The 25,211-nt window shown below is 51.1% G+C and overlaps 1 protein-coding gene across 2 annotated transcripts; it reads left to right on the top strand.

The window, feature by feature from the left end:
• Window positions 1-506: 506 nt before the first annotated feature.
• PPP2R2D (protein phosphatase 2 regulatory subunit Bdelta) lies at window positions 507-24,146 on the top strand. Of its 2 annotated transcripts, none has more exons than XM_054637153.2 (10): window positions 507-771; window positions 1,001-1,099; window positions 11,451-11,548; window positions 13,699-13,864; window positions 14,871-14,983; window positions 17,155-17,332; window positions 18,449-18,613; window positions 20,923-21,092; window positions 21,164-21,255; window positions 22,180-24,146. In XM_054637153.2, exons 1-10 carry the CDS (start codon window positions 765-767, stop codon window positions 22,457-22,459), a joined length of 1,368 nt encoding a protein of 455 aa, XP_054493128.1. In that variant the 5' UTR covers window positions 507-764; the 3' UTR covers window positions 22,460-24,146. The 2 variants fall into 2 exon arrangements, with proteins under 2 accessions (XP_054493128.1, XP_054493127.1); XM_054637152.2 differs by having other exon boundaries at window positions 510-771; window positions 998-1,099.
• The last annotated feature ends 1,065 nt before the right edge of the window (window positions 24,147-25,211 follow it).

Raw genomic sequence — 25,211 nt, 5'->3', positions numbered from 1 at the left:
AGGGAGGTTTGGAGTGCCCATCCCTGGAGGTGTCCAGGGAATTCCTGGAGGTGGCACTCAGAGATCTGGGCTGGGGACAATGGGGCACAGCTGGGACTCCAGCTGATCCTGGAGGGCTTTTGCAGCCTCAGTGGCTCCGGGATTCTGTGATAAATCTGTGATAAACCCCCTGAGCCCCTGCTACCCTCCCTCCCCTCGCTCTGGCGCTCGCTGAAGGCGGAAACGAGTCAGAGGCACGTTTGGGGTTTTTTATTGCTTTTGTTGTGTTGTGTTTTTTTCCCTCGTCACAATTAACCCTTCAGGGAGCGAGCAGAAATAAATCGGGAGGCACAGCGTTATTTCCCCGCCGTGGCGGTCCCGCCCCGTCCCTTCACGTAAAGCCGCGTTTGGAGCAGCGCGCGTGGAGCCCCCGCTGCCGCCTGGGGAGCGCCTCCACAGCACCAAGACCACTTCTTCTTCCTCCTCCTGCTGCTGCTCATCCTCCCGCTCCGCCGCCCAGCTCGCTCCGCCGGGCCGGTGCCGCGGCCGGTACCGGTAACGGTAGTGGGGTTAGGGCTGGTACCGGTACCGGCAGCGGCCGTGCCGCGATCACCGCCCCGCTCGCTGCCCGGCCCGCCCTCCCTGAGGGGAGCCGGCGGTGACGTCACGGCCGGGCCGCCCGGCAATGGGCGCCATTTTGAAACCGCGAACCCTCCCGCGGCTCCGGGCGGCTCCGTCCCGCTCCCGGCCCCGCTCCCGGCCCCGCTCCCGCGGCTCCCCCCGCCATGGCAGGTCTGTGTCCGCGCCCCGCGCTCGGCTCCGCGCTCGGCTCCGCGTTCGCGCCGGGATGGGCCGCGGGTCGGCTCCGTGTGGCCGTGGGAGCCGGCCGCAGGCCGGGCCGCGCCGGGCGGCAGCGGCGGGTGATGCGCGAGCGCGGCGGCCCCGAGGGCTCCGGGCCGGGCTCGGCGCCGGGTCTCCTCTCTTCCCTCCTCTCTCACCGCCCTTTCTCCCTCCGCAGTAGTGGCGAGAGCTGGAGGCGACGGCGGCGGCAGCAGCAACAACGAGGTGCAGTGGTGCTTCTTGCAGGTGAAGGGGGCGATCGACGAGGACGTGGCGGAAGGTGAGGGGAGCCCCTGCGCGCTGAGCCCTCCCGGGCGGCCGCGGGGCAGCGCCGCAGCATCCCCGGCCGTGCCGGGGGGTGTGTGCCATGACTAAGCGAGCTCCCACCCGTAGAGCATCTCGGAGCAGTCACGGCGCCTTCCTCCGGGTCTTCAGTGTGAATCCCTGAATCCCTGGGTAGTTGGGGTTGGAGGGGATCTCTGGAGATCACCCAGCCCAACCCCTGCCCAGGCAGGGCCACCTGCAGCAGGGACACAGGAACGCGGCCAGCAGGGTTTGCAATGGCTCTGCAGAGGGAGACCCCAGCCCCTCCCTGGGCAGCTGCTCCAGGCTCTGCCCCTCCAGGGTAAGAAGTTCTTCCCCATGTTGGGGTGGAACTTGCTGTGGTTCAGCTCCTGCCAGTGCTCCCTGTCCTGGCACCGGCCTCTGACAGCCCCGGGCAGGTTTGGAGGGGGTGATGGGGTCCCTTCTCAGCCTTCCCTTCTCCAGCCTGGCCAGGCCCAGCTCCCACAGTCTCTCCTCATCTCAGAGATGCTCCATCCCAAAATGACCCCTGTGGCCTCCGCTGGACCCTCTCCAGGAGCTCCTTGGCTTTCCTGTCCTGAGGAGCCCAGAACTGGGCACAGTTCTGGGCTTAGGATAACTGTCTACAGTTCTAGGCTTAGGATAAAAGGTAACAACAGTGATACGATACAGGGAGAGGAAAAAAAGAAACACCAGTGGAGTCTGTCAGGCTTGTCAAGTTTCGCTCTGACGCACAGAGAGTGCAGCTCTGTCATTTGTGCTGCATTGAAAAGTGCAGTTTAAAGGGTTCCTGCAGCTGTGGAGAGATTTGATTCCCACTTGTTAACGTTTGGGAGCTATAAATAGGGATATTAAGCAGGGAAAAAGGGCACACCTTCACATTTCTCTGAAACTTTCCAGGCGCTTCATGTTTTGGACAGAGTAGAAAACAAGAAATGTTTTAACTGGGAAAAGTGTTTTCTGTGGAGTGCAGAAGCTGGGTGGAGTTTTGCTTGACTCTGATGAGAAAGTTCTTTTTTTGCCCCTAAATTTTCTGTGTTCTAACTGCCCAGCCTGGCAGTGCTCCTTTCTAAAGTGTGAATTAACTTGCAGGGCCATGTGTGCTCAGCTTGGGTTTGGGATTTTATTTTTGTTACTGGATGCAGTAAATATTTTTCCTTGCTGCCTGCTACGGGGAAATTGTGCTGACAGTGTTTTCATTTTCACACCACTTGTTTGGCATTCCATTTAAAATAATGGCCATTGGAGGGATAGACTGGAAACTGCTCAAGAAACTGGGCTCACTCAGTTGTTTTCTTCCTTTTTCTTCCCTCTGTATGTTTGTAGCTTGCTCTGAAGTTCCCAGAAATGTTGCAGAAATGTATATAAGTAGCTTGTATGTTTTTTAAATAGTTCTTTTTTCTCGGACCTGTCACCTGTGTGACTAACAGCCAGTTCTCCACGAGTGAAGGATATATTCCTGGGGACATCTGGCTTCCCAGGTAACTCCTGAGCAGCCTGGATTTGCACAAGCAGGAAAGCTCCAGGAATCATTCAGCACCTGGTTTTGCAAAACTACCACTAAAGTTTCATTTTCCTGTGGGAATACTAGAACTATTTACAGGCTTTGTGACTTCTTGATTTTTTGTTTTGATTCGTGGTCTTTCCCCTCCTCTTACATTTTGCCTTGAAATTGCAATTAAATATAAAAAATACACTATTTATTTGCTAATAACTGCCCAAATTTAATTTTCTAGTAAGAGTACAAATACATGGCTAGATTTTGGGCTTCAGCTAGGGACATATTTACTCATTACCATCTTTTAAATCCTCTCTTAGCAAGCTGCACATCTAAACCTGCTTGATGGACAGCTGTTGCCTTGACATAGCCTTCGAATTGCACAGAAATTTTTGTGATGGTGAAAACTTGCTAGTGCTGTCAATTTTTGGTCTATTTTGTGAAAAATCAGCTCTAGAGGAGGAGGAGGACACCATGAGTGGCTGTCCAGCCTATTCCATGCAAAGTGTTGTGCTGGATTTTCTTAGGGGTTTATTCAGGAGCTGAAACTGCTCAGCCAGGCAACTGTACCAGAACATACTTTCTTTTACTGTGCAGTTCTAACATCTATTTTATACTCCATAGTTGTTTCTCAGGTGTCTGGCTTCATCACAAACACTGGGAGAAGTGCCTGTATCAGACTGGCAGCTGGATTTTCCTAACTGGGGCATTAATACAGAAAATCACTGTCTCCTCTTTGTCTTGTCCGTGCCTTGCCTTCCTCGGTGACTAATCCCTGACCTCTGTTCAGGCTCTGTGTCAGGAAAGAGAAGGGCACTGTTCAGTCTGACCGTTTCTGAAAGACCAGGGTAATCCATCACTTATTGAATATGGATTTGTAAAGGCTTGGATGTGACTTTTCTAGAACGGAAAAGTTTAGTTGGATTCAGGGAAGAGGACTGGAGGATAAAACAGAGATTGAGTAAAAGATTTAATATTAGGGATGGCAACAATCACAATTTGAAAGCAAAGGCTGTTAAAGATTGTGTTGTAATTTTGCTGTAATTTTGTTAACCACGTGACTCCAGAACTTGCACTGATTGCCCATGGAACTTGTAATTCTTGGGCTGCTTTTTTTGTAGAAAGACCTTTCTAAATAGAGAATACAAATGCTGCCAGAGACTTTATCACTTCCATGATTTTTGTGTTGAATTTGTTTTGCATGTTCAAAATTGTCCATTTTGGGAGGTTCTTTTTTTGAGGGGCAAGTAAAATGTACATTTGTTTATTAAATAATGTACAGATATGCCCAAATTCCCGTGTGCCAGATGTTCTGCATCTAACCCATGACCACTTGTGGATGCAGTGCTGTATCTCCAGTTAATGATCCAAGAAATAAATTTCTTTTTTCTTTTTTTAAATTCTCCAGATAGTGACTGGTATTGATTGACTGTCCTGCCAAACTGAGGCATCCCTTGTTACCATCACTTCAGCCAACTCTCCTTCTGCTTTTGCTGCCTGCTAGGGGCTGGGTCAGACACCTCAGCAGTTTGCCAGGAAGCAGAACACAAGGAGCAAAGACAGCCACCATCTGATAAAAGTATATTAGTCTGTAATCCTGAGTGCAGCTACAAGTGATTTAGAAATGTTCTTTAGAAATTGCTGTTACAAATCAGTGGTTTAAAACGTTCTCATGTGTGGTTCAGGAATTCATTTTGGCTATTCTCCTGTTCTTAAAAGAAATTCAGGCATGGTTTTGTGCTTCAAAAAAAACTCTTGCAGTAGGGGGTGCAGCTTGGTGATGTGTGGTTCAGTTGCATGAAGGGAGGTGCAGAATTGCTTGCAAGCTTTAATGTTGTCTTTTTTTGTGTAAGATTAGTGACTGCAGAGCCACGTGCTGTTTGCTGTCACCCCAAGTCACTGGTCGTGCCTGGAGGTGACACTTGTGCTGCAGAGGGGCACAAGGTGGGCTGTAAGCTGGCTTTGGGCTGGATTTCTCCTTGAAAGGCAGGAGCAGGACCTCAGGTGCCTCTTTGCCCTCCCTGAAGCCTCAGGGTTACCCAGAGCAGCTGTGGCTGCCCCTGGATCCCTGGAAGTGTCCAAGGCCAGGTTGGAGCACCTGGGACAGGGGAAGGTGTCCCTGCCATGGCAGGGGTGGCACCGGGTGGGCTTTGGGGTCCCTTCCAACCCAAACCAGGCTGGGATTCCATCATTATATTTTGATGAAATAGGAAGCTTTGGTAAGACAGAGCTAGTGAATGGTGAAGAGTTGGAATAAGCAGTGAATATCAGTTGCAGAGTTGTAAGTGGGAATGCACAGCAAAGCAATTTGGGTAGTGGGAATACAGGACTTGGTGCAAGTCTTCCTGTGTGAGCAGTGGGAGCTGCTGGATTGGTCCCTGCAGATGGGCAGGCTGTGTGCAGAGGGAAAAGCCTAATGAAAAATGACAAAAAACACTATTTTTTTAAAGGATGGAAGGTCTGAAAGCTTCAACTGAAAGAAAAATGTGATTTTCTTATCATGTTAAGACTTTTATGAACTCCTGATAGAAGTACACCCAAAACCATCACAATGAGCTACTTAGAAAAAACTAACAATAGCATGAATTAATTAAATACACTTCTAGTAGGAGAAGGCTTACTGGAATTAGTCTTCCAAAGGTTAAAAAATAATACCAAGGCAGTAGATTTGCACAAAGAGTACTGGATTATGTCACGAATCTGAGAAACAGCCTCCAGAATTTCTCATGGCTTGTAGGGAAGGCAGGGCAAGCTCTGCAGGCAGGAGAGGAGCACAGCTGTGTAACTGAGCTCTGGCTTTGCTGCTCCTTGTGTGCTGTGCTGGTCTGGCTCTCCCTGCACTGGCACAGCCAGCTCTGTGCACCCCAAACTCAGAATGCAGCTTTTTTGGGGTGGCTTTCAGAGACTGGGCTGCCAGGGTCAGGTCACGGTCTGGTTCCATTGATGGAAACACAGACGGAGCTGCAGGAGGGGATGGCACTCGGGTCTGCCATGAGCCGGAGCTCTGGGGTGCTGTGCCATCCCTGGGGGTGCTGTGCCATCCCTGGGGGTGCTGTGCCATCCCCGGGGGTGCTGTGCCATCCCTGGGGGTGCTGGCAGCCCCTGAGCAGGGTGCTGCTGCCTCCCTGTCTGTCTGTGTGTCTGTCCGCGCGGCGCTCCCGGCAGAGCAGCCTGCGCGCCCCTCCAGGAGCCAGGTGGCTCAGCTCCAGGCATCCAGGACACCCAGGAGCTGGCAGGCTTTCCCACACGGCTCCAAACAAGATGTTTGGAGTCTGCCATGGCCTGTCAGCAGCAGCACTGACCTCAAAGAGCTTCTGCTCTTGCTTTACCTTAAATCTGTTCAAGGATTTCAATCAGTCCCAAAAGCAGAGTTATTTTGGACTAAGTTGAGCACTGCCAGGTGCCTAAAGGCAATTCAAGCCAATTTCACAAGTGAGTCGAGTATTAGGGCATAAAAAAATAGTTAGTCCTTACAAATTCTTCAGGTTGGCAGAGTGTTTAGCGGTGTAAGCTGAGGGAATTTTGGTCTGAGCAAAACTATACCCCTTTGGCTTATTCTCCTGATTTCTGGTACACCTCACTCCTGTGGTAACTCTTCAAAGAAACCCTGCAAGTGGAAATGTACAAATTGAGTATGTAAGGAGGCGTATTCTGAAAAATAGGTGATCTGAGTACCTTGGATGTGTATGTAAATTGTCAGGTGGTTATTGGCAGCTGTAAAGCTTGGCTCATGTTTCAGGAGGGTTGTGATTTCTATCAGCTGTTAGGAAACAGCCCTTGAGGAGCACTGACAGCAGAGCAGTGGGTCCCTCCCCACTGCAGGGTGGCCCCTCTGCTGCACTGGCTGTGCTGGCAGCTGCAGGGGACAGCCCTCCTTCCCCTGGAATCGAGTCAGTGACATGGGCAGGGAGGAGGGACAGGCTGAGGGGCAGAGGTGGCTGCAGTGGCAGCAGTGCCTGCCCAGCCCCAGGAGGGTGGAGCAGGGTGCTGCAGCAGCCATCCCAGCTGGAGAGCAGTCTGACTTCACAGCCTGCTTCCCTCTGCTTGCCCCAGAGCCCTCCGTGCAGCTGCATAGCCACGGGAGTGTTTGGGAAGGGCAGGTACTGCACATCACTGACAAGCAGTTCTGAGGCCCTGTGTGTCTGGAACTCGTTAAGCTCCAGTAGGATTTTGGTTTTTAAACATTTTTTCTATGATTTGCTCTTTAGCAGGTGCTGGTCTCTAAATTGCTTCATTTTCTTTGATAATCTCTTCCCTCTAAAGGGGCTCTCTTTTTTTGACTGATCTTATTTGCTCCTATTATATCTTTTATTTGAGGAGTCTTTCCTGAGTTGCTCTGAAGCGATGGCTCCTTGCTGCTCTCACTGCCCATGTTTGTCACCTGTGCTCCCTCAGAATGGTCTGTTGTCCCTGTCTGCTGCAAAGAGAGTTGTGTTCCCTCTGATGTCGTGTCACACAGTTCAGCACAGCGTTCCAGGGGGACCCCAGTGCCTGCTCTCTGAGTTGATGTAGGAGCACATCACCTGTGCTGATCCCTTCTGCACACCACACAGTGCCTCCACAGCTTTGTCCAGCCACAGGAGAACTCCAGCTTTGTTTGTAGGATAGCAGTGTTGGAGGGAAAGGTGTGTCACCTCTGAGCCTGATCACAGCCACAGAAATGTTCTCTCTGTCCCCTGACAGTCCATGCCAACCATCTGCCTGCAGCCATTTCCTCTCAAAGCAGGAGCCTCTGCAGAGGTTTCCCTGGGCCTTACAGAAGTTCCTGCTTTGGTCCCAGGATGGGCCATGGCAAATGGAGCTGTGCATTCAGACTCCTTTCCAGGGAGCAGGACAGGAGCCAGGTTTGCAGGCAGGCATTGTTCAGGCTCTGTGCTGAAGTGGTATATTGTCCATTACATATTTGGAAAATTCTAGGTTAAAATGCCCTGGAAGCTGGAACAGCCTCCTTTTTAGGTGCTGTTAGAGAGCTGTGAGTGTTTGGTTCCATTTCACTCCATGTCTGAGGAGTGGGTTTGTGACAAAAGGCTCTGAGCAGCTCAGGAGGATGAGAGGCACTGGTGCTGACCATGTCTCATTAGTGTTGGTCCTGAATGCAAGCTGCAGCTGCAAACTCCTTCTCTCCTGAGCGAGCCATCAGATGATTCCATGTTTTCAGGTTTGGGTTTTAACCAGAGCAGCAATGCACAGGCAGCTTAGAGAGGAAAAGTTCACAGGAGCTAATTTTAGGCACCTGCTGTAGATGTTGTGGATCTCTTTGCATTCTCCATTACCTCAGCTGAGAGCCCGGGCGCTGATACCGGTGTCAGAAATACCCGGGGTGAATCCTGGGGGGATTAAGTTAGTTTGCAGGTGTAAGCTTGCTGTCATCTGCAGATCCTAACAAAAGCTGCTCTCTGCCACCCTGGCTCCCTTCACTCCCAGCAGAGCTTGCCCAGGAGGCTCTGCAGGCTGTGAACTTCCAGAATTCTGGCAGGAGTTGTTTGTAGGGAGCTTTGCACTCAGCAGAGATGGTGAAAGGCTCAGAGCACTCCAACTGAGCTTTGGCACATCTGTCAGGGCTTACAGGGCTCTCCTGAGGCAGGCACTGGGCTCCACCACATTACTGCAGTGCTTGATTTGTGGCCTCTGATGTGTTGGGATGGTGTTTCCTACCCATGGAAGTGATCAGTGCTCCTAAATTTGGGGGTACAGAATCACAGTGTAGTTGCCAGCAATCCTTTTAACACACCAGCTGTGAAAACAGCTCAGAGTTTCTCCTCTGGATGCAGTGTAACCAAGTTGGAACTCATTTCCAGAAATGAGGCTAAACATGAATTTTTCTTGTCTAGAAAGAAATATTGCTAGCCTTGTATGTCACTGTGAAGTCCCAGGGATTGCTGACCTCCCTGGCTACAGGAGGAGGATTTGCATGGGTGCAGAGCAAGTCCCAGCCCCAGAGGGACAGAACTGGAGGGACAGCTGGACAAACCTCTGTTTCTAAAAAAGCAGTACCTGAGAAGAGCCTTGGGGTGCTGTCCAGGAGCAAATATCAGACTGGTTTGGCTTTGCTCACCCTTCCCACATTCCATTGGGACTTACTCCACTGGCATGGAGAAGAGGCTGAAAGTAAGGCAGGGGGATAAGACTGGGCCTTGGATACCTGAGAAGCAGTTATGACCTCTAATAAAAAATCCTAGAAATCCCAGAGTTAGTGCAGTGATGAAGAGCCTGCAGAGGTTTGCTTTGTTCTTTCCTAAAAGTTTTAAGGTGACTTGGAAGTGAAGAGCAAATGTAGGTGGGTGAAGTGTTGAGCAGAGCAGGAATGGTTTGGAATTCATTCTGTGCTTTACTTGGAGTCTTGGAATATTTTTTTTTCTTTCACCTGCTTTGAGATGGTAGAGTGCTGAGGATAGTGGGTGGAATGATTTGGGGGATTGATCTGCTTCAATTAAACGTGCCTGTAGGGAAAACTTTATAATTCATACATTTATGGATAAAACAAGTACAGGACTATTAAAGCAGGTATTTGCTCATATTCCAAATTTTGTAACTTAGAAAATATTTGAAGGAAGCGTCTCTATTTTTGTCCTGCTGTGCCCCCCAGTTCCCTGTTCCCTAGAGCAGGTTGGTGACAGACTATTTCAGTGCATCTTCTTTCCCCTCCTCTCCCTGCATTTCTTGTCTCAAGCCATGGAGTTTGGGTAGTGTCTGTGTTTTGGTGCGTTTCCACCCAGGATTCTGCTTGTCTGGGTCGCACTGCTGGGACATAATGGCTGTGTCAGCAGCTGGCTTGGGCATTTTTGAGAAACAAAAATGGTACACAGATTATTTTGAGCAAATAATTGTGTGAATACTCCAGTAGAAAATGGGATAAGCTAATAATAACTTCTTCTTTTTCTAAAATAAATGGAAAAGTAGCTTTTGTGACTTTGAAGGAATTATATGTGCTAAGGAGGCATTTATTCCTGCTGTTGTTCCCGAGTCTCCAAGGGTAAAAGGGATCCTTGCTAGAAGGGCTTGCAGGTGGGGGTAGTAGTGGAATATTAGTTTTGCTACTAATAAACTACCATAACTCAAGGTCTTCTTCCTGTCTGAGTACTGAAAATGTCATAAAATTCTCAGTGAAGTCACTTCACTGATTGCTTACCTTCTCAGTTTGTTTCTTTTTCCTTGGTTTCCTGCTTCTCCAGGGTGTCTTCTAAAATCCCTGTGTATAATTAATAATAACTGATAATTGACTAGTAATTCCCTTTAAAGAAAGGTGACTATAAAACTGGATGTGTCCAAAAGCTGGTTAGTAATGTGATATTGAAGGCTGGCATAAATCTGGCATATAATGTGTGGAAAGATTATACTTACTCATTTATTTAGTTGTTCTAAATATTTTTAATCCAGAAGGTAAATCATTATCTCTCCATACTAGGAAAAAAACATTTAAGGGCATCATTGATAAAAGGTGAAAAATGAATTTATGTTGAGAAAACTGGTTAGTGTTTCTAATCTCCTTCCTCATGAGAGTGGGGCATTATTGAAAGGAATTTCAAAGATAGCACATCAAGATCAATACAGGAAAGGAGTTTCCAGGGAGTCTCCAATTGCACACTCTGGAACTAATTGATATGATACACTTCAAGCCTCAGAATTTTGCTATCTGCATCATAAATGCAATATTTGATGTGAGCAGGAGCAGTGTTTGCTGAGTGCTTTGTCGGGTTTGTTACCATCTGCCCCAGCCCTGGGACAGACATTTCCAGCTCCTTATCTCCTCTCCCCTTGGCTGGGGTTGTTCAGTGGCAATCATTTCTTTATTGCCACCTCCCAGAGGGGCTGGGGCTGCTCTGGGGGTAAGCACTGGCCTCTCTCCAGCCCCAGGGCACTGCAGGTCCTGAGGGCTTTTCCTTTGCTCCCCTGCTTCCACGTGTCCTCGCTGATGCTTCTGCAGGGAGCTGGTTCAGGAAGCTCAACTGAAGAATTTTGTTTCTATTTTGTACCTTTGGCCGAGCAGAGCTGCCTGTTCCAGGCTCTTAAAGGAATGAACTCCCTGAGTGCTTGGCTGGGAAGGCAGGAGTGCCTCAGCCTCACCTGGATCAGGGCACGCTGCAGGTGGGAGCAGGATGTACACACCTGGCAGGAGGCACACCCTGGGGTGGGATCCCTGGGGTGGGGAGCTCAGGGCAGGGATATCCCCATGGACACTGCCCAGGGCAGGGATATCCCCATGGACACTGCCCAGGGCAGGGGTATCCCCATGGACACTGCAGTGTTAGTGCCCAGGGCAGCACACACACCTTGGGGAGCTCAGGGCAGGGGTATCCCCATGGACACTGCCCAGGGCTGGGATATCCCCATGGACACTGCCCAGGGCAGGGGTATCCCCAGGGACACTGCAGTGTTAGTGCCCAGGGCAGCACACACACCTTGGGGAGCCCAGGGCAGGGATATCCCCATGGATAAAGCTCAGGGCAGGGATATCCCCGTGGATAAAGCTCAGGGGCAGCACACACACCTTGGGGAGCCCAAGGCAGGGATATCCCCATGGATAAAGCTCTGGATAAAGCTCAGGGCAGGGATATCCCCATGGACACTGCCCACAGGCAGCACACACACCTTGGGTTCCTAAGCCAGTGTACTTCTGGTGACTAAAGGCCTGCACTGAGGAATGAGTAAGTGTTTTGGCTTGTCAGTAAAAGTGTGTCAGGCTTTGAAACATGGCTGCATTTGGGGATGTAAATGAAGAATTTTGTCATTGCATTAATACAAGTTGTAATGCTTTTTTTGTGCTCAAGTCTTGGAACTCCTTGATTGCTTTCCACATTACAGTGCTGGTTTATTTCTGTTCTCTTTACAGCTGATATAATTTCAACAGTTGAATTTAATTACACTGGTGATCTTCTTGCAACAGGAGACAAAGGTGGCAGAGTGGTTATATTTCAAAGGGAACAAGAGGTCAGTGACTCAAAAAACAAAAGTGTTGTTACTACACTGTTCTTGTGTTGCACAGTCTCACTTCATCTGTTCATGCCCCGATATTTAAATGGAGAGTTTTCTCAGAAAGCCCCAAGTTAGACTCATTTGTAAGTATCTGCCCTATGCTGTACTTGGTAAGTTGGTTTCGTGAGGGTTCCCCTCCCTCCTTGCAAAAAAAAAGTCCCCAAAATCCAAGTGAGCTCTTTATCTGTACCTGGTGTCCTCAGTGTCGCTTTGCAGAATTTGGACTTTCTCCTGAATTTTTCCACTGGGTCAAGCTGACCCGAGATAAATCACAATGCTTTGGGAGAGAATGTAAAAGAAGTTCAGGAAATAAGCTGCAAGAACTACAGGATAAGGTAGTTAAAATTTGTTTGAGGATTTAAAACCAGTGGAAACAGCCACTTCTCCAGAAACACTTGAGCATTTCCCATCAGAGAGTGGGAGCACTGTCACTCCTGCACTTCCACAGCTCCTCTTCATGAGTTCAGCTGTATGACAGTGCTGTAATGTCCTTGTGTGTTCATCCTGAGCTGGGATATCCCGAGCAGCAGTGGGCATGGGAAACGTCCACCAATTGCTGAAAAGTAATTGTCATGTCTGGGAGGAGTCTGGGATTGTGTTCTTTAAAAAGTCACTATTCCACATGGCAGTTCTCACCAAAGTGTCTGCATCTTCTGTCCTTTGAGGAGTTGGAGGGAACTTGAGGGTTTGAGCATTCTCCTGGGTCAGAAATACCAGAATTAATAATGGAACTTTATTTCAGCTTGTTTGTACATGAATATTACAGATCTTTGGGTGCTGTGGGATTTGTCCAGCAGAACCCCTCTGTTGTCCTTGTGGGGCTGAGATGATGCTCTATTAATGAACACCTGGCCAGTGTTTTGCATTTGTGCTCCCTGTGCTGTGGTGCCAGCCTGTCCCACAGGTGCCTGTGTGGCTGCTCTGGGAGGCTCTGGAGCAGTGAGGTGCCAGCAGTGCTGCAGTGTTACCTGCCTGCACCCACACGGCTCCAGGCTCATCCATCATTTACTGCGGTGGCCAGAGATAAGGTCAGAGGTGCCTCAGGCACATCCTGAACTTCTCAGGATCTTGGACTTGCCTGATCTGGAGGGGGGGACTATTAGGGGTTGGCTCTCAGTTGTTCTGTAAGGCAAAACCTGCCTGTCACAGCACTTCCTCAGAGAGGGGAAAAACAAGCCCCAGGTCAGACTGTTCACACAGGAGTATTCAGCTGTCTCCTTGGGAACACATGGAAACACACATGGAGACTGAGGCAAGAGTTGGGAATGAGGGACGTTTCTTTTGTCATGTGCAAAACTGCAGGAAGGAATCTAAAATAGTGTATAATGCTGGAACCTTAAAATAATAACCATATTTTTTACCCAGTTTGGATTTAAGATTGAGCTCACCAGGTCAGTGACAGTTTATGGTGGTTATACAGTTCCCCAGACACTTGGGATCTGGGAAAGGCACCCTGGAATGCCCTGCACCATGCCCTGGGCTCATAGGACTTGACTTCACTTGCAAGCAGCAATTCCTCCAGCCAAACATGTGAGTAGAGAGGGAAAGCACCAGTGCCAAGGCAGCTCACCCTGAGTGCAGGGAACTTCTGCATGGGGTCAGGTGAGAGGAGCCTGCCCACAATTCTTACAAGTCAATGACGTGTAGGGAGTAAAATCATGTAAAGTCTGAGAGTTCAGTGAGAGTGTGGAAACTCCACAGCTGTGGGACACTGCAGGGCAAACTGCACCCCTGGGGCTGTGCTGCACCACAAACCACTGACACCAACTTACTCAGAAAGCCTGATAACAGGTTGCCTCAAATCTGATAATGCAAATCTGGGGAACCTTGCCCTCTGTTCCTTGCTCCCACACCCACTACATGAGAATAGCAAAGCCTGAAGGGTGCACAGATGTTTATACACAAACCTGCATTTCTAAAGAGGAAGGGCTGTGTGCATTGTATTGATGCTAAACTGGGTACAATATCACAGACTGAAGATTCAGAATCCAAGAGCTGTTGTAAAAGCTGACGTTCTGATTGACAGTTTCTAGTGGTTGTTTTGTGCAGGCCATTTCTGAGGGACCCAGTGCCACCAGCCTCAAGAAATGCTCTTTTTCTTGCAGACTAAAAGCCGTCCTCTCTCTCGGGGAGAATACAATGTTTACAGTACCTTCCAGAGTCATGAGCCTGAGTTTGACTACTTGAAAAGTCTAGAAATTGAGGAAAAAATTAATAAAATTAGGTGGTTACCACAACAGAATGCTGCTCACTTCCTGCTGTCTACAAATGGTAAGGGCCCTTTATTTTGCACAAAGAACTTTGTCTTTGGAATATTGTCTCACCTGTCATGCACTTGGGGTTTTTTTCTGACATATTTTGGGGTTGTTTTAATGTCTTCTCTAATTACATGCAAAATATGTCTTGATTGTAATGTTGGCTATGTGAATATTGGGTCTGTTTAGTTTTGGTGCATCATGGAGCATCTGTAAATGAAATTGTAGAACTGGGTACATGGGTTAGTGGGAACAGTTACACTCATGTCTTAAAGGTATTTTCCAACCTAAACTATTCTGTGGAAAAACCTTGCTCTTATTATCAGAGGAATACATTGTTTTAACAGTTTAGATCACTTTGTGAGGTCGTGGTGAAATTCTAAAAGCAGGAGTGACTTCTGTCTGCTGGTCTGTGCAATTAAAACAATTTCCTCTGATAGAAGTGTTAATAAAGCATTCTTTAAACGATGTCATCTGAAATGCTCTGCAGGAGTTTGGGGAGGAGAGGTTTGGCTCCAGTTAGCCAAGGCTCTCACCACTGGGTGAGACAAGAGTGCACTCACTGCCTGCACTTGGAGCACTTCTGGAAGTGCATTCCTTAGGAGACACTGGGGCAAACAATGATCTCTGCCTTTGGCTGGCTCTGAGCAGGTGCCTGGGACAAACCTGGTTTCCTTCAGGACTGGTAGTATGAGGGCTTCCTGTGTTTGTTGGGTTTGGTCCCTAGCAGTGGTCTCCTAATGTAATTCAGCAAATCATCCAGGCCTAGTGGAGAATTTGGGTAATTGGTTTGTGAAACTCTCCCCAGGCAGTGGCCTTTGGGTGAGTGGGAGGCACAGGGCCTTACTGCTCAGACACAAATTGGGATCTTATTCAAACTGCACCTGACCTTGTGGGTAAAGAACTCAGTCAGGGTCCCTCTGCTGCAGACAGGTCACTCATGTCCACTCTGCTGAGTCCATATTTACTGATTTCATTTTGTATTCAATCCTTTCTCAAGCATGTGAATTTTCTGGTTTTAGATAAAACTATTAAACTATGGAAAATAAGTGAAAGGGATAAACGAGCTGAAGGTTATAATTTAAAAGATGAAGATGGAAGACTTAGGGAGCCTTGCCGAGTCACAGAACTACGGGTACGTCTGCTCTTTGACTTTGTGTACCTCTCTGCATGCTCTTCTCTGTCTCTGTGCTACCAAACTGAAATGTGCAAATCAAAAATGGTGTTTGTGTCAGGCTCACTGAAACCTTCAGAAAAAATGGAGATACTTCATATTATTCTTACATATAAAAACTATTAAAAAAAGTTCCTCTGGGAAACTTGAGGAAAACTTTCATCATTATTATACTGTATTTCTAAGAGGATGACTCAAAAATTGGAATAGGATATTCTGATACTCTGTGGCTGGATGAATGTTCCTGTGTTTGTTAGAGCAAGTTCCAGGCATTTGTGTAACCTAATGTGCACTGCAATAGTCTTGGATGTGCTGTAGCGGTAAGGTTAGTGCTCCAAACTTGGGATCATTTGGAGCAGGAGCCCTAGAAATGAAAGGTGGGGTTGGGGTTTTTCCTGGGGTTTCATGTTGTTCCACCATCAGCAGGAGCAGAACTGAGGCTCTCCATGCTCTCAAAGGCCCCCTCCATGGTAGAGACTTCAGCTGGAGGCATTTCTTGGGGTTTGTCTTGCTTTTGCCAAAGCTGAATGTTGAGCAGAAGCTTTGGGTGTACAAAATGCGTTGGGAAAAGATTTCCACTGCCTCAGTGTGTGCAAGCCAGGGTTGGATTGAATGTTCCATGAGAGCAGCTACATCCCTTAGGATCCAGTGGTAGGAGGAGGTCCTAGTGGAGTTTTGGGTTGTGTAGCCTTGCCCTGCTGGAGCAGGCACCAGCTGGGGCTCTGGAGGGGCCCTTTGGGGGCCTTAAGGCTCTGTCCTGCATGGGGGGAGCAGCAGCAGCAGCAGAACCTCTCCTGTCAGTCCCTGCACCTGCTGCTGCTCTGGGCTGCAGCCCTTGCAGGCACTGCAGCCTGGGAGAAGGGCTGATGGGTGAGCCAAATCTGAGCAAGAGCTGGCTGGAGGAAAAACCTCACCTGGGGGTACCTTCATGTGTTAAAATGCTCAGAGTTTGGAGAGCCAGAGTGTACCAGGAGCTCTGGGGCTCCCTTGGCAGGTTTGTTACAGAAACACAGTGCCCATGGTCATGGGGACGTGTCCATGGAGGAGAAGCAGCACTTTACATGGAGACCATGGCATTCCCAAGTCCCATTCCTGATCTTTCCTATTAGTGCACCTGTGCTGTCACAGCCAGGGTGAGAGCACTCTGCTGAGATAGGACAATGGCCTGATAAAAAGTAATGGATTAATTGTAGTCGTTAGGTGGTGTAAACAGGCTGGGAGATACAAACCAGGAAGGCAAGGCAGGTAGGCAGCTCTGGGCTGGGTCAGTCCTTGTTCCAGGGAGACAGGTGACCTTAGGCACCCCTGAGCTCAGCTGGGTGTGGGAGCAGAGCATCCAGGTGTGCCTGAATTCCTGCTGACTGTCGATGAGCAAATTGGGAATTTTCTTGGAGACTGTTCTGGCCAGTTTCCTGACACCCATGCAAGGTCTGGGGACATTTCTAAGGGTTTGTTTACAAGCACAGCCCATGTGTGTTGGGTGAGGCACCAAGGGCTGGCTTTGACTGGGAGGTTTCCTGTTGGCAGTGTCCAAAGTCAGCATCCATGTGCTCTCTCTGTATTTTTTGTGCTCAGTGGATTTCAGAAGTGTTTAGTCACCGAATCAATACAGAAATCTGTGCAGTGCAATTAATGAATTGCCATCAAACAAGCTGTGGGGTTCAGGGCTCAGTGTTGGCGCCAGTTCTGTTTAAGGTCTTTATTGATGATCTGGCCGAGGAGATGGAGGGCGGCCGCTGAGTTGACAAGAGGATGGAACATTGATGGGTGGGATGTGCATCTGCTGGAGGGCAGGAAGCTCTGCAGGGGAAACTGGACAGGCTGGATTCATGGGCCAGGCCAGAGGGGTAGAGTCCCCATACCTGGAGAGGTTTCACAGCTCTCTGTGGCACTTGGGGACAGGGGATGGTGGTGGCCTCAGCAGTGCTGGGGGAATGGACACAATCCAGAGGGTCTTTCCTAGGGTAGTGACCCTGTGCTGGGTGATGAGTGGGGTCAGCAGTCACTCTATGCTGGGTGATGTGTGGGGGTCAGCAGTCACTTTGTGCCAGGGTGATGAATGGGGGTCAGCAGTGACTCTGTGCCCAGCCCCTGTGCTCTGTGCCCAGCCCCTGTGCTCTGTGCCCGCTCAGGTGCCAACGCTGAAGCCCATGGACCTGATGGTGGAGGCCAGCCCACGCAGGACCTTCGCCAACGCCCACACCTACCACATCAACTCCATTTCTGTCAACAGCGACTACGCCACGTACCTGTCTGCCGACGACCTCCGCATCAACCTCTGGCACCTGGAGGTCACCAACAGGAGCTTCAGTATCCTTCGGTGCCCTCTGCACAGCAGGTGCAGCTCAGCTGCCTGTATTTAAGAGAATCACTTCACTGGGACTAATTAGAGTGGGTGTTTGAAGCCAGGGCTTAAAAGAGAATTTCTGAAGTCTGGAGGTGTAATGCAGTGAAAGCAGGCTTCGGGATGCTCAGTCTTTGCTGAGGGCAAGCATGCCTCCAGTGGAAAACTGTCAGTAGAAACATCAGAGAGGGTTTGATTTCTAAGGAGAAATTCAGGAATTGTGGGAGCATCCCTAACTTGTGGAGTTCAGTCAGCTTAAATAAGAGTTGTTGGATATGAACAGAAGATCCTTTGTTACTGTGGATACTTCTTTCAAAGCTTGTGGTCTCTTAACCAAGTGACACTTCTCTTGAAACCAAATCTCAATATTGTTTCATGTCAAATGATACCGTTAACTGCAGAAGTCATTTTCAGATCTTTCTGCAAACCTATGCAACTAAAACTAACAGAGTGCTTTACATTGAGAAACCTGCAGTAAAATAAAAGTTGCAGGAGTACAGTCAATTTCTAAAGTTTTAGGTCAGGTTTTCCAATGTTTTAGGTAAAGAGATGAGGCTTATTTGCTGTGCAATAGGAAGCATTAAGAAGGAGGTTTAGGGAGGCTTGCTGGACTTTGATTCTTGTGAGATATTCTTTCATTCCAGGAGTCTGAAACTGCCCAGCATCTGTGGATTTGAGATAAGAAAGCTGGAGAAGCACTTTTTAAAAGAGCATGTAATGACAGACCAAAGGGGATTGGCTTCCCAGAGCCAGAGGCAGGGTTAGATGGGATGTTGGGCAGAAATTGTTCCCTGGCAGAGTGGGCAGCCCTGGCACAGGTGCCCAGAGCAGCTGGGGCTGCCCCTGCATCCCTGGCAGTGCCCAAGGCCAGGCTGGACACTGGGGCTGGGAGCAGCTGGTCCCTCCCACCCCAGACCATTCTGGGATGACTGTGACCTGTCAAATCCAGAGTTCTGCAGGCTGTCCCCCACTCTTGTACCTTACCCAGGGTGGAAAGGTTGTTAAGCTCCGTCACCGATGAGCTGCCGGAGGGAGGGAGGGGCTCGGTGTGAAGCGTTGCAGGCCTTGACCAGCTGTGGCAGACATCGTGGACATCAAGCCAGCCAACATGGAGGAGCTGACGGAGGTGATCACGGCGGCCGAGTTCCACCCGCACCACTGCAACGTGTTCGTGTACAGCAGCAGCAAGGGCACCATCCGCCTGTGCGACATGCGCTCCTCGGCGCTGTGCGACCAGCACTCCAAGTGTGAGTGCCCGCCCTGCTGCCTTCCTGCCTGCCCACCCTGCTTCCTTCCTTCCTTCCTGCCTGCCTGCCTGCCCACCCTGCTTCCTTCCTTCCTTCCTGCCTGCCTGCCTGCCCACCCTGCTTCCTTCCTTCCTTCCTGCCTGCCTGCCCGCCTTCCTGCCTGCCCGCCTTCCTGCCTGCCTGCCTTCCTGCCTTCCTGCCTGCCTGCCTGCCTGCCTTCCTTCCTGCCTGCCTTCCTTCCTGCCTGCCTTCCTTCCTGCCTGCCTTCCTGCCTGCCTGCCTTCCTTCCTGCCTGCCTGCCTTCCTTCCTGCCTGCCTGCCTGCCTTCCTTCCTGCCTGCCTGCCTGCCTTCCTTCCTGCCTGCCTGCCTGCCTTCCTTCCTGCCTGCCTGCCTTCCTTCCTGCCTGCCTGCCTGCCTTCCTGCCTGCCTGCCTGCCTGCCTTCCTGCCTGCCTGCCTGCCTGCCTTCCTGCCTGCCTGCCTTCCTGCCTGCCTGCCTTCCTTCCTGCCTGCCTTCCTTCCTGCCTGCCTTCCTGCCTTCCTGCCTGCCTGCCTTCCTTCCTGCCTGCCTTCCTGCCTTCCTGCCTTCCTGCCTTCCTGCCTTCCTGCCTTCCTGCCTGCCTGCCTGCCTGCCTGCCTGCCTGCCCTGCTTCCTTCCTTCCTGCCTGCCTGCCTGCCTTCCTGCCTTCCTTCCTGCCTGCCTTCCTTCCTGCCTTCCTTCCTTCCTGCCTGCCTTCCTTCCTGCCTTCCTTCCTTCCTGCCTGCCTTCCCGCCCACCTTCCCGCCCACCTGCCCTCCTTCCTTCCTGCCCTCCTTCCTTCCTGCCCACCTTCCTGCCCTCCTTCCTTCCTGCCCGCCTTCCTGCCCTCCTTCCTTCCTGCCCACCTTCCTGCCCACCTTCCTGCCCGCCTTCCTGCCCGCCTTCCTGCCCGCCTTCCTGCCTGCCTTCCTGCCTGCCTTCCTTCCTTCCTGCCCGCCTTCCCTCCCTCCCTTCCCTCCCTCCCACCTTCCTTTTCTCCAGCCATGGGGTACCCGACCTCCCTGGGGAGCTCCAGGGCAGCAGTGCTGGGCAGTCCCAGTTGCCTTGTTGTAGCCACCCCTGGGCACAGGTGTAGCGTGAGGCACCACCTACCTGGCTGCTGTTTGCCCGTTTGTGCCTCATAAACTGATGGGGCCGAGTGCTTTGGGCACAGTGAGGCCTGTCTGCTGGCCACACTCAGGCTGGCTGCCTCAAGGATCTGCTCTCCCCATGCCAGTTCAGGGCAGCTCTTGCACCTCTGTGCATTGCAAACTGGGCTGCTGCTGCCAGAATCCCTGTCCCCTGTGACCAGTGCAGCTGCTAGGGTAGGATAGGATAGGATGAATCCCTAGGAATATGTCCTGGAAGTTTCCAGGGATGCAGGGTGGCTGCTCCCCTGGCTGCTGAGCCACCAAAGCACGAGCAGGGGAGGAAAGAAAGCTTTGCTGTGGGAGCCACAGGGATCCTGCCTGGATCAGCAGCCACGTGTTCCTGTTCCCTGCTGGCAGAGCTGAGCTCTAGCATTGCCCAGCCCTGGGGGTGCCTGCCACACAGACACTTCCAGGCCAGCTTCCTGCAGTGCAGAGAGGCTTTCCTGGGGCTAGAAGGAAATACTTGTGCAATGGGAAGTGACTAATGCAAGGCCACCCCACTGATCTGGTTCAGTGTTGCATTAAATCACTTAAAAGCACTTCATTTTTAACTGCTTGTGACTGAATCACATCCTGCTACAAGGGGTCTTTCAAAAATGAGTGAGATCTGGGTAGCCTGGGTCCGGAATCTCTGATTTCAGAGGTTGACTTGTGGATTTAAACAGCACATGTGTTGATCTGCTCCCTAAAGTCACACAAACTGTATTGCAAATGTAGCTGCTCTCATTTCAGGGTTTGTTTAGTACAGCTGTGGTTCAGAGCTAAGGAAAAGTACATGGTCCAGTGGTCTCCTGGTGTTGGGGTCCCTGCTGTTCCCACCTGCTGCTGTTGTGGCTGATGTGTAGATCAGGTGTGATGGTTGCAGTACCCACTGCAGTTTGCTGCTCTGGTTGGTCCCCAAGACCTGTGAGTTGTGGTTTGCTGGTGCTGTGCTCTGTTTGAATGTTGGAGATGGACATCTGGCACTCTGGTGACCTAGAGCACAACAGTGCTAAAAAAGATTATTTCTGAGAAGTGTCTAACAGCAGCTTTCTTCATAAAGAAACTAGTCACTGATTTAAAATTCTCCAGTACTGAAAACATGGAGGCCGTGTAAGAGCCGGCGTTGGTTTCACGTGGAACTGTGTGTTCTCTCTGCAGTTTTTGAGGAACCTGAAGATCCTAGCAGCAGATCATTTTTTTCAGAAATAATATCCTCGATATCTGATGTGAAATTCAGCCACAGCGGGCGATACATGATGACAAGAGACTACCTGTCTGTCAAGGTGTGGGACCTCAACATGGAGAACAGGCCCGTGGAGACCTACCAGGTAGAGCAGCCCGCGTGCCGAGCTGTCCCCCCCGTCCCCGTGCCCGTGTCCAACGCGTGTCCCTCCCCCAGGTGCACGAGTACCTGCGCAGCAAGCTGTGCTCCCTCTACGAGAACGACTGCATCTTCGACAAGTTCGAGTGCTGCTGGAACGGCTCCGACAGGTGAGGGGCTCAGCCGGGCCAGGGCCGGGGCTGCCAACGGCTCCGGGTCACCAGGGGAGGGCACAGAGCCCTGCAGTGGGCAGGGCACACCAACAGCATTGCCAGGGCTGTTCTGCCCTGTGCCCAGCTGAGCCCAGCAGAGGCACCAGCACACGAGGGACCTGCAGCTGCTGGAGAGAATCCAGAGGAGGCACTAAATGATCAGAGGATGGAGCAGCTCTGCTGGCAGGAAGGGCAGGGAGAGGCTATTCAGGCTCTTCCTGAAAGGCTGTTCACTGGAGAGGAGAACTCCAGGGTCGCCTCACAGTACCTGAAGGAGCCAAGAAACTGGAGAGTATTTACAAGGGCCTGGAGTGCTGGGACACAGGGAATGGCTCCCAGTGCCAGAGGGCAGGGCTGGATGGGAGATTGGGAATTGGGAATTGTTCCCTGGCAGGGTGGGCAGCCCTGGCACAGGTGCCCAGAGCAGCTGGGGCTGCCCCTGGATCCCTGGCAGTGCCCAAGGCCAGGCTGGACACTGGGGCTGGGAGCACCTGGGACAGTGGGAGGTGTCCCTGCCGTGGCAGGGGTGGCACTGGGTGGCATTTGGGGTCCCTTCCAATCCAGACCTGACTTCTGTTGACAAGGGACAAAGGGATAGAGCAGCACCAGGAAAACCTGCTTTGCTCACGTGCAGCTGAAAAAGTGTCAGTGCAGCTGAGTGCCAGTGGCAGGAGGGGACAGCAGGGAGCACTGCTCAAAGTGAAGTGGTGCACTGGAAGCAGTGCCCAAGCCCCAGAGGAACGGAGCAGGTGTCCAGTGGAGAGGAGAGCAATGGAATGCCATGGCCTGGTGATGAGCATGGCCTGACAGGCACGTGTAGGACTGAGAGGAGGGGGTGGATTTTATTTCTTACAAGATGTGCCTTCCTTTTCCTTGAACCAGTACAATCATGACTGGATCTTACAACAACTTCTTCCGGACGTTTGAGCGGAGCACGCTCCGGGACACCACGCTGGAGGCGTCCCGGGAGAGCAGCAAGCCTCGGGCCATCCTAAAGCCGCGCAAAGTGTGCACCAGTGGCAAGAGGAAGAAGGACGAAATTACCGTTGACAGTCTGGACTTCAACAAGAAGATTCTGCACACAGCATGGCACCCCACGGAGAACATCATCGCTGTAGCTGCCACCAATAACTTGTATTTATTCCAGGAAAAGGTTAACTAAGGATGGCTGCCCGCGGACAGAGTCTCGTCTCACATAGTTCAGCTCAGTTGTTTATCTGTAACAGAAGGCCTTGTTGTCCTATCAGTGAGGAACATTGATGCACTTACTTCCCTTGAGCTATCGGAGAGCATCTGGCCTGGCTTTGAGTTCCTGGCGTGGTTCTGCCTTCGGTGGGGTGGGAGCATCCACGCGCCTTTCGGGGAGGACCCTCCGAGGCAGAATTGGTGGACAGTGCTCAATGAGGCCAACACTCAAAACAAATGTATTTATTGATGTCTGAGCCTTCCTTTCCAGTTTATAGACCAAAAAATTTAACACCTGAGAAGAAAAAGTTGTCATAAAAGTGTAATTTCTCTCTCTCGCTCTCTGCTGTAATATTTGGGCCTTTCAGAACATTTCTCGTGCTTGATGCCTGTCCATTCCTCCTCGGGCCCGGGCCAGGGCCTGACCTCAGAGCACAGTGCAGGGCTTGAGCTGGGGTCTAGGCAGGTGTCCATGGCTATTTACTCACCAACTGTACCTATAACCACACCTTCTGGTGGAAACCACTTAATAAATAACAGCCTATCAAACATGTTCTTAGAGCTGGAGGGATGTATTCAGTCTTCTTTTTGTATTGCATGTCCTGAGCTGGTGCAGAACAGTTCTGGTGGCACCTCTGACAGGGTTTGCCCCAAAACACCGAGTTTTTGGCAGACTAATACAAACTTTTTTGTGTAGTATTTCAGATTCTGAATTTAGAGTTTCCATGGCATTGTCATAGAGTTGGAGTTGCACTGGATTTGTTGTCAGAGGCTCTGTGTGTGCCAAGTAGGAGATGGAAAGGGTCCTAGAAACATCCACAGCCTTAACCAAGTGTCGGCCTTGCACGGAGGGAACCAAAACATTGACACCTTCTCTGCTCTGAGGATAAACGTGCAGCTTCCTGGTGCATCTCACCCTCAGCCAGAGACAGACCTGACGTGCGTTAATGGTTTTTAACCTTTTTAGTATTTGTCACAAAGGGAACAGTTTATTTTAAGTATTTGGCGTAGAATCTTGCATTTCCCACTGCAGTTCCAGAGCCACTCCGGGCTGTGCTGCAGCAGGGCCGGGCTGGGCTGCCCAGGGTGAGCCCCGGCTGGCGGGACAGCAGCTGCTGGAGCTCTCTTGCTCACTTGTTTTAAGCCTTAGGTACTGTTTCTTTCTTTGTTCTTTTTTTCTTCCAAAGAGGCCTAAATGACATCCCCTTCCCCCGGATGAGCCCGGGGCCGTGTCCAGCAGCCCCCAGCAGCCAGAGGCTGCGCTCTGCCAGGTGCCTGCAGCCTGGGAACTCCTTCCCAGAGCCCCAAGCTTTCCCCCAGCCAGCCCCAAGTGTGGTTACACTCCGTTTTCCCTGGAACAAGGGCTTGTTCCAGTCCCAAGAGCAAACCGTGGCCGTCCCGCCCCTCCCGGAACCGCCCCCGAGCCGCTGGGTCCCAGGAAGGTGGGAAGGACAAAGCCTGAGGTTCTCCCGGGAAAGGCTCGGTCCAGCCAGTCCTGCCCTGTAGTTGGTTGTGACACTTTGGAACTCTGGAGATGTGGAACTGGGGGGTCGCTGAAGCGTTGATCCAGCCGCGTTCCCAACGCCTGCTCGAGCCGATCCGTGGGGTTGTACATAATTGTTCAGTTCTTTTGACCAAAAAGTTTAATAAATTTTAAATGTTTACCTGGCCGTGCTCCCTGTGTTTTGCAACGTTTCCTTCTGTGTGGGAGGGAATTGGCTGGATGGGCCAGCCCGGGGGGGTGTTTCCAGTTGGGATTGGTTGGAGTGGCCAGGGCTGCTGGTTGTGGATCTGCTTTTTCAGCAAATACAAGTGGAATTTCCATAAAAAGGATGTGGTGGAATCTCCTTTTCTACAGCCCTGTTTGCTCGTACCACTTACAATTAGCTTCTGACTATTCTCATGGAATTTTTATCCTTTTATCTAAAACCAGCTTTTAGTGTCGAGTTTGGTAAAACTGCTGCCTAGTGGAGCACCCGTCTAGTGCAAGGTTTTACCACCATGGCAGGGGGTGGGACTGGACGGGGCAGAGCTGGGTGGGCTTTCAGCTCCCTCCCAACCCCAACCCTTCTGGGACTGCTCCTGCCCCAGGGCTTTGGGCAGGCCCACAGGGAAGCAGCCGAGGGAGCTTCACCCAGCCCCTGCAGGCCAAGGCCGTGGGCTCAGCCCCTGCTGATGTCGTGCCATGAAATTGGGATTGAAGTCCCAGCAGTGAGGAGTGGGTGAGCACGAACATTGCAGTTCCTCACTGTGCCCAAGCAGCCAGCACTGTCCAGGGTGTCACCTCTGGGGGGAAGGAGCTGGGGGACAATGGCAGTGAAAAGGGGACACCGGGGTTTAACCCCCTCCGTTCTCCAGCCAGAGCCCAGCCAGGATCTGCTGCTCCCAGTCACACTGGAAATGGAAACAGCACCAATGCATTCAAGGGTGCTGATCCCACCTTTGCTCTTGGGGTAGGAAAATTCCTTCCTGGGAAGGGCTGCAGTGCCCATCCCTGGGGGGATCTCACAGCCCTGTGGATGTGGCACCTGAGGACATGGACAGAGCTGGGAATGGTGGGACTCCATGGGCTCACAGGGCTTTTCCAGCCTCAAGAATTCCATGGTTTGCAGCTCCTCAGGAGCATCACACCCTGTGTGTGCAGTGAGTGCAGGTTACCCAGGACCTGCTGAAGTTTGCTTGATGCTGTTCCCATGGAAACATCTCCATTCCATGTCAGCAAGTGACCA

The sequence above is a fragment of the Agelaius phoeniceus genome, chromosome 9 (assembly GCF_051311805.1).
Source record: "Agelaius phoeniceus isolate bAgePho1 chromosome 9, bAgePho1.hap1, whole genome shotgun sequence".
NCBI lineage: Eukaryota > Metazoa > Chordata > Aves > Passeriformes > Icteridae > Agelaius > Agelaius phoeniceus.
The sequence above is the reverse complement of the archived record's forward strand: the minus strand, read 5'-3'. Positions and strand labels throughout refer to the sequence as shown.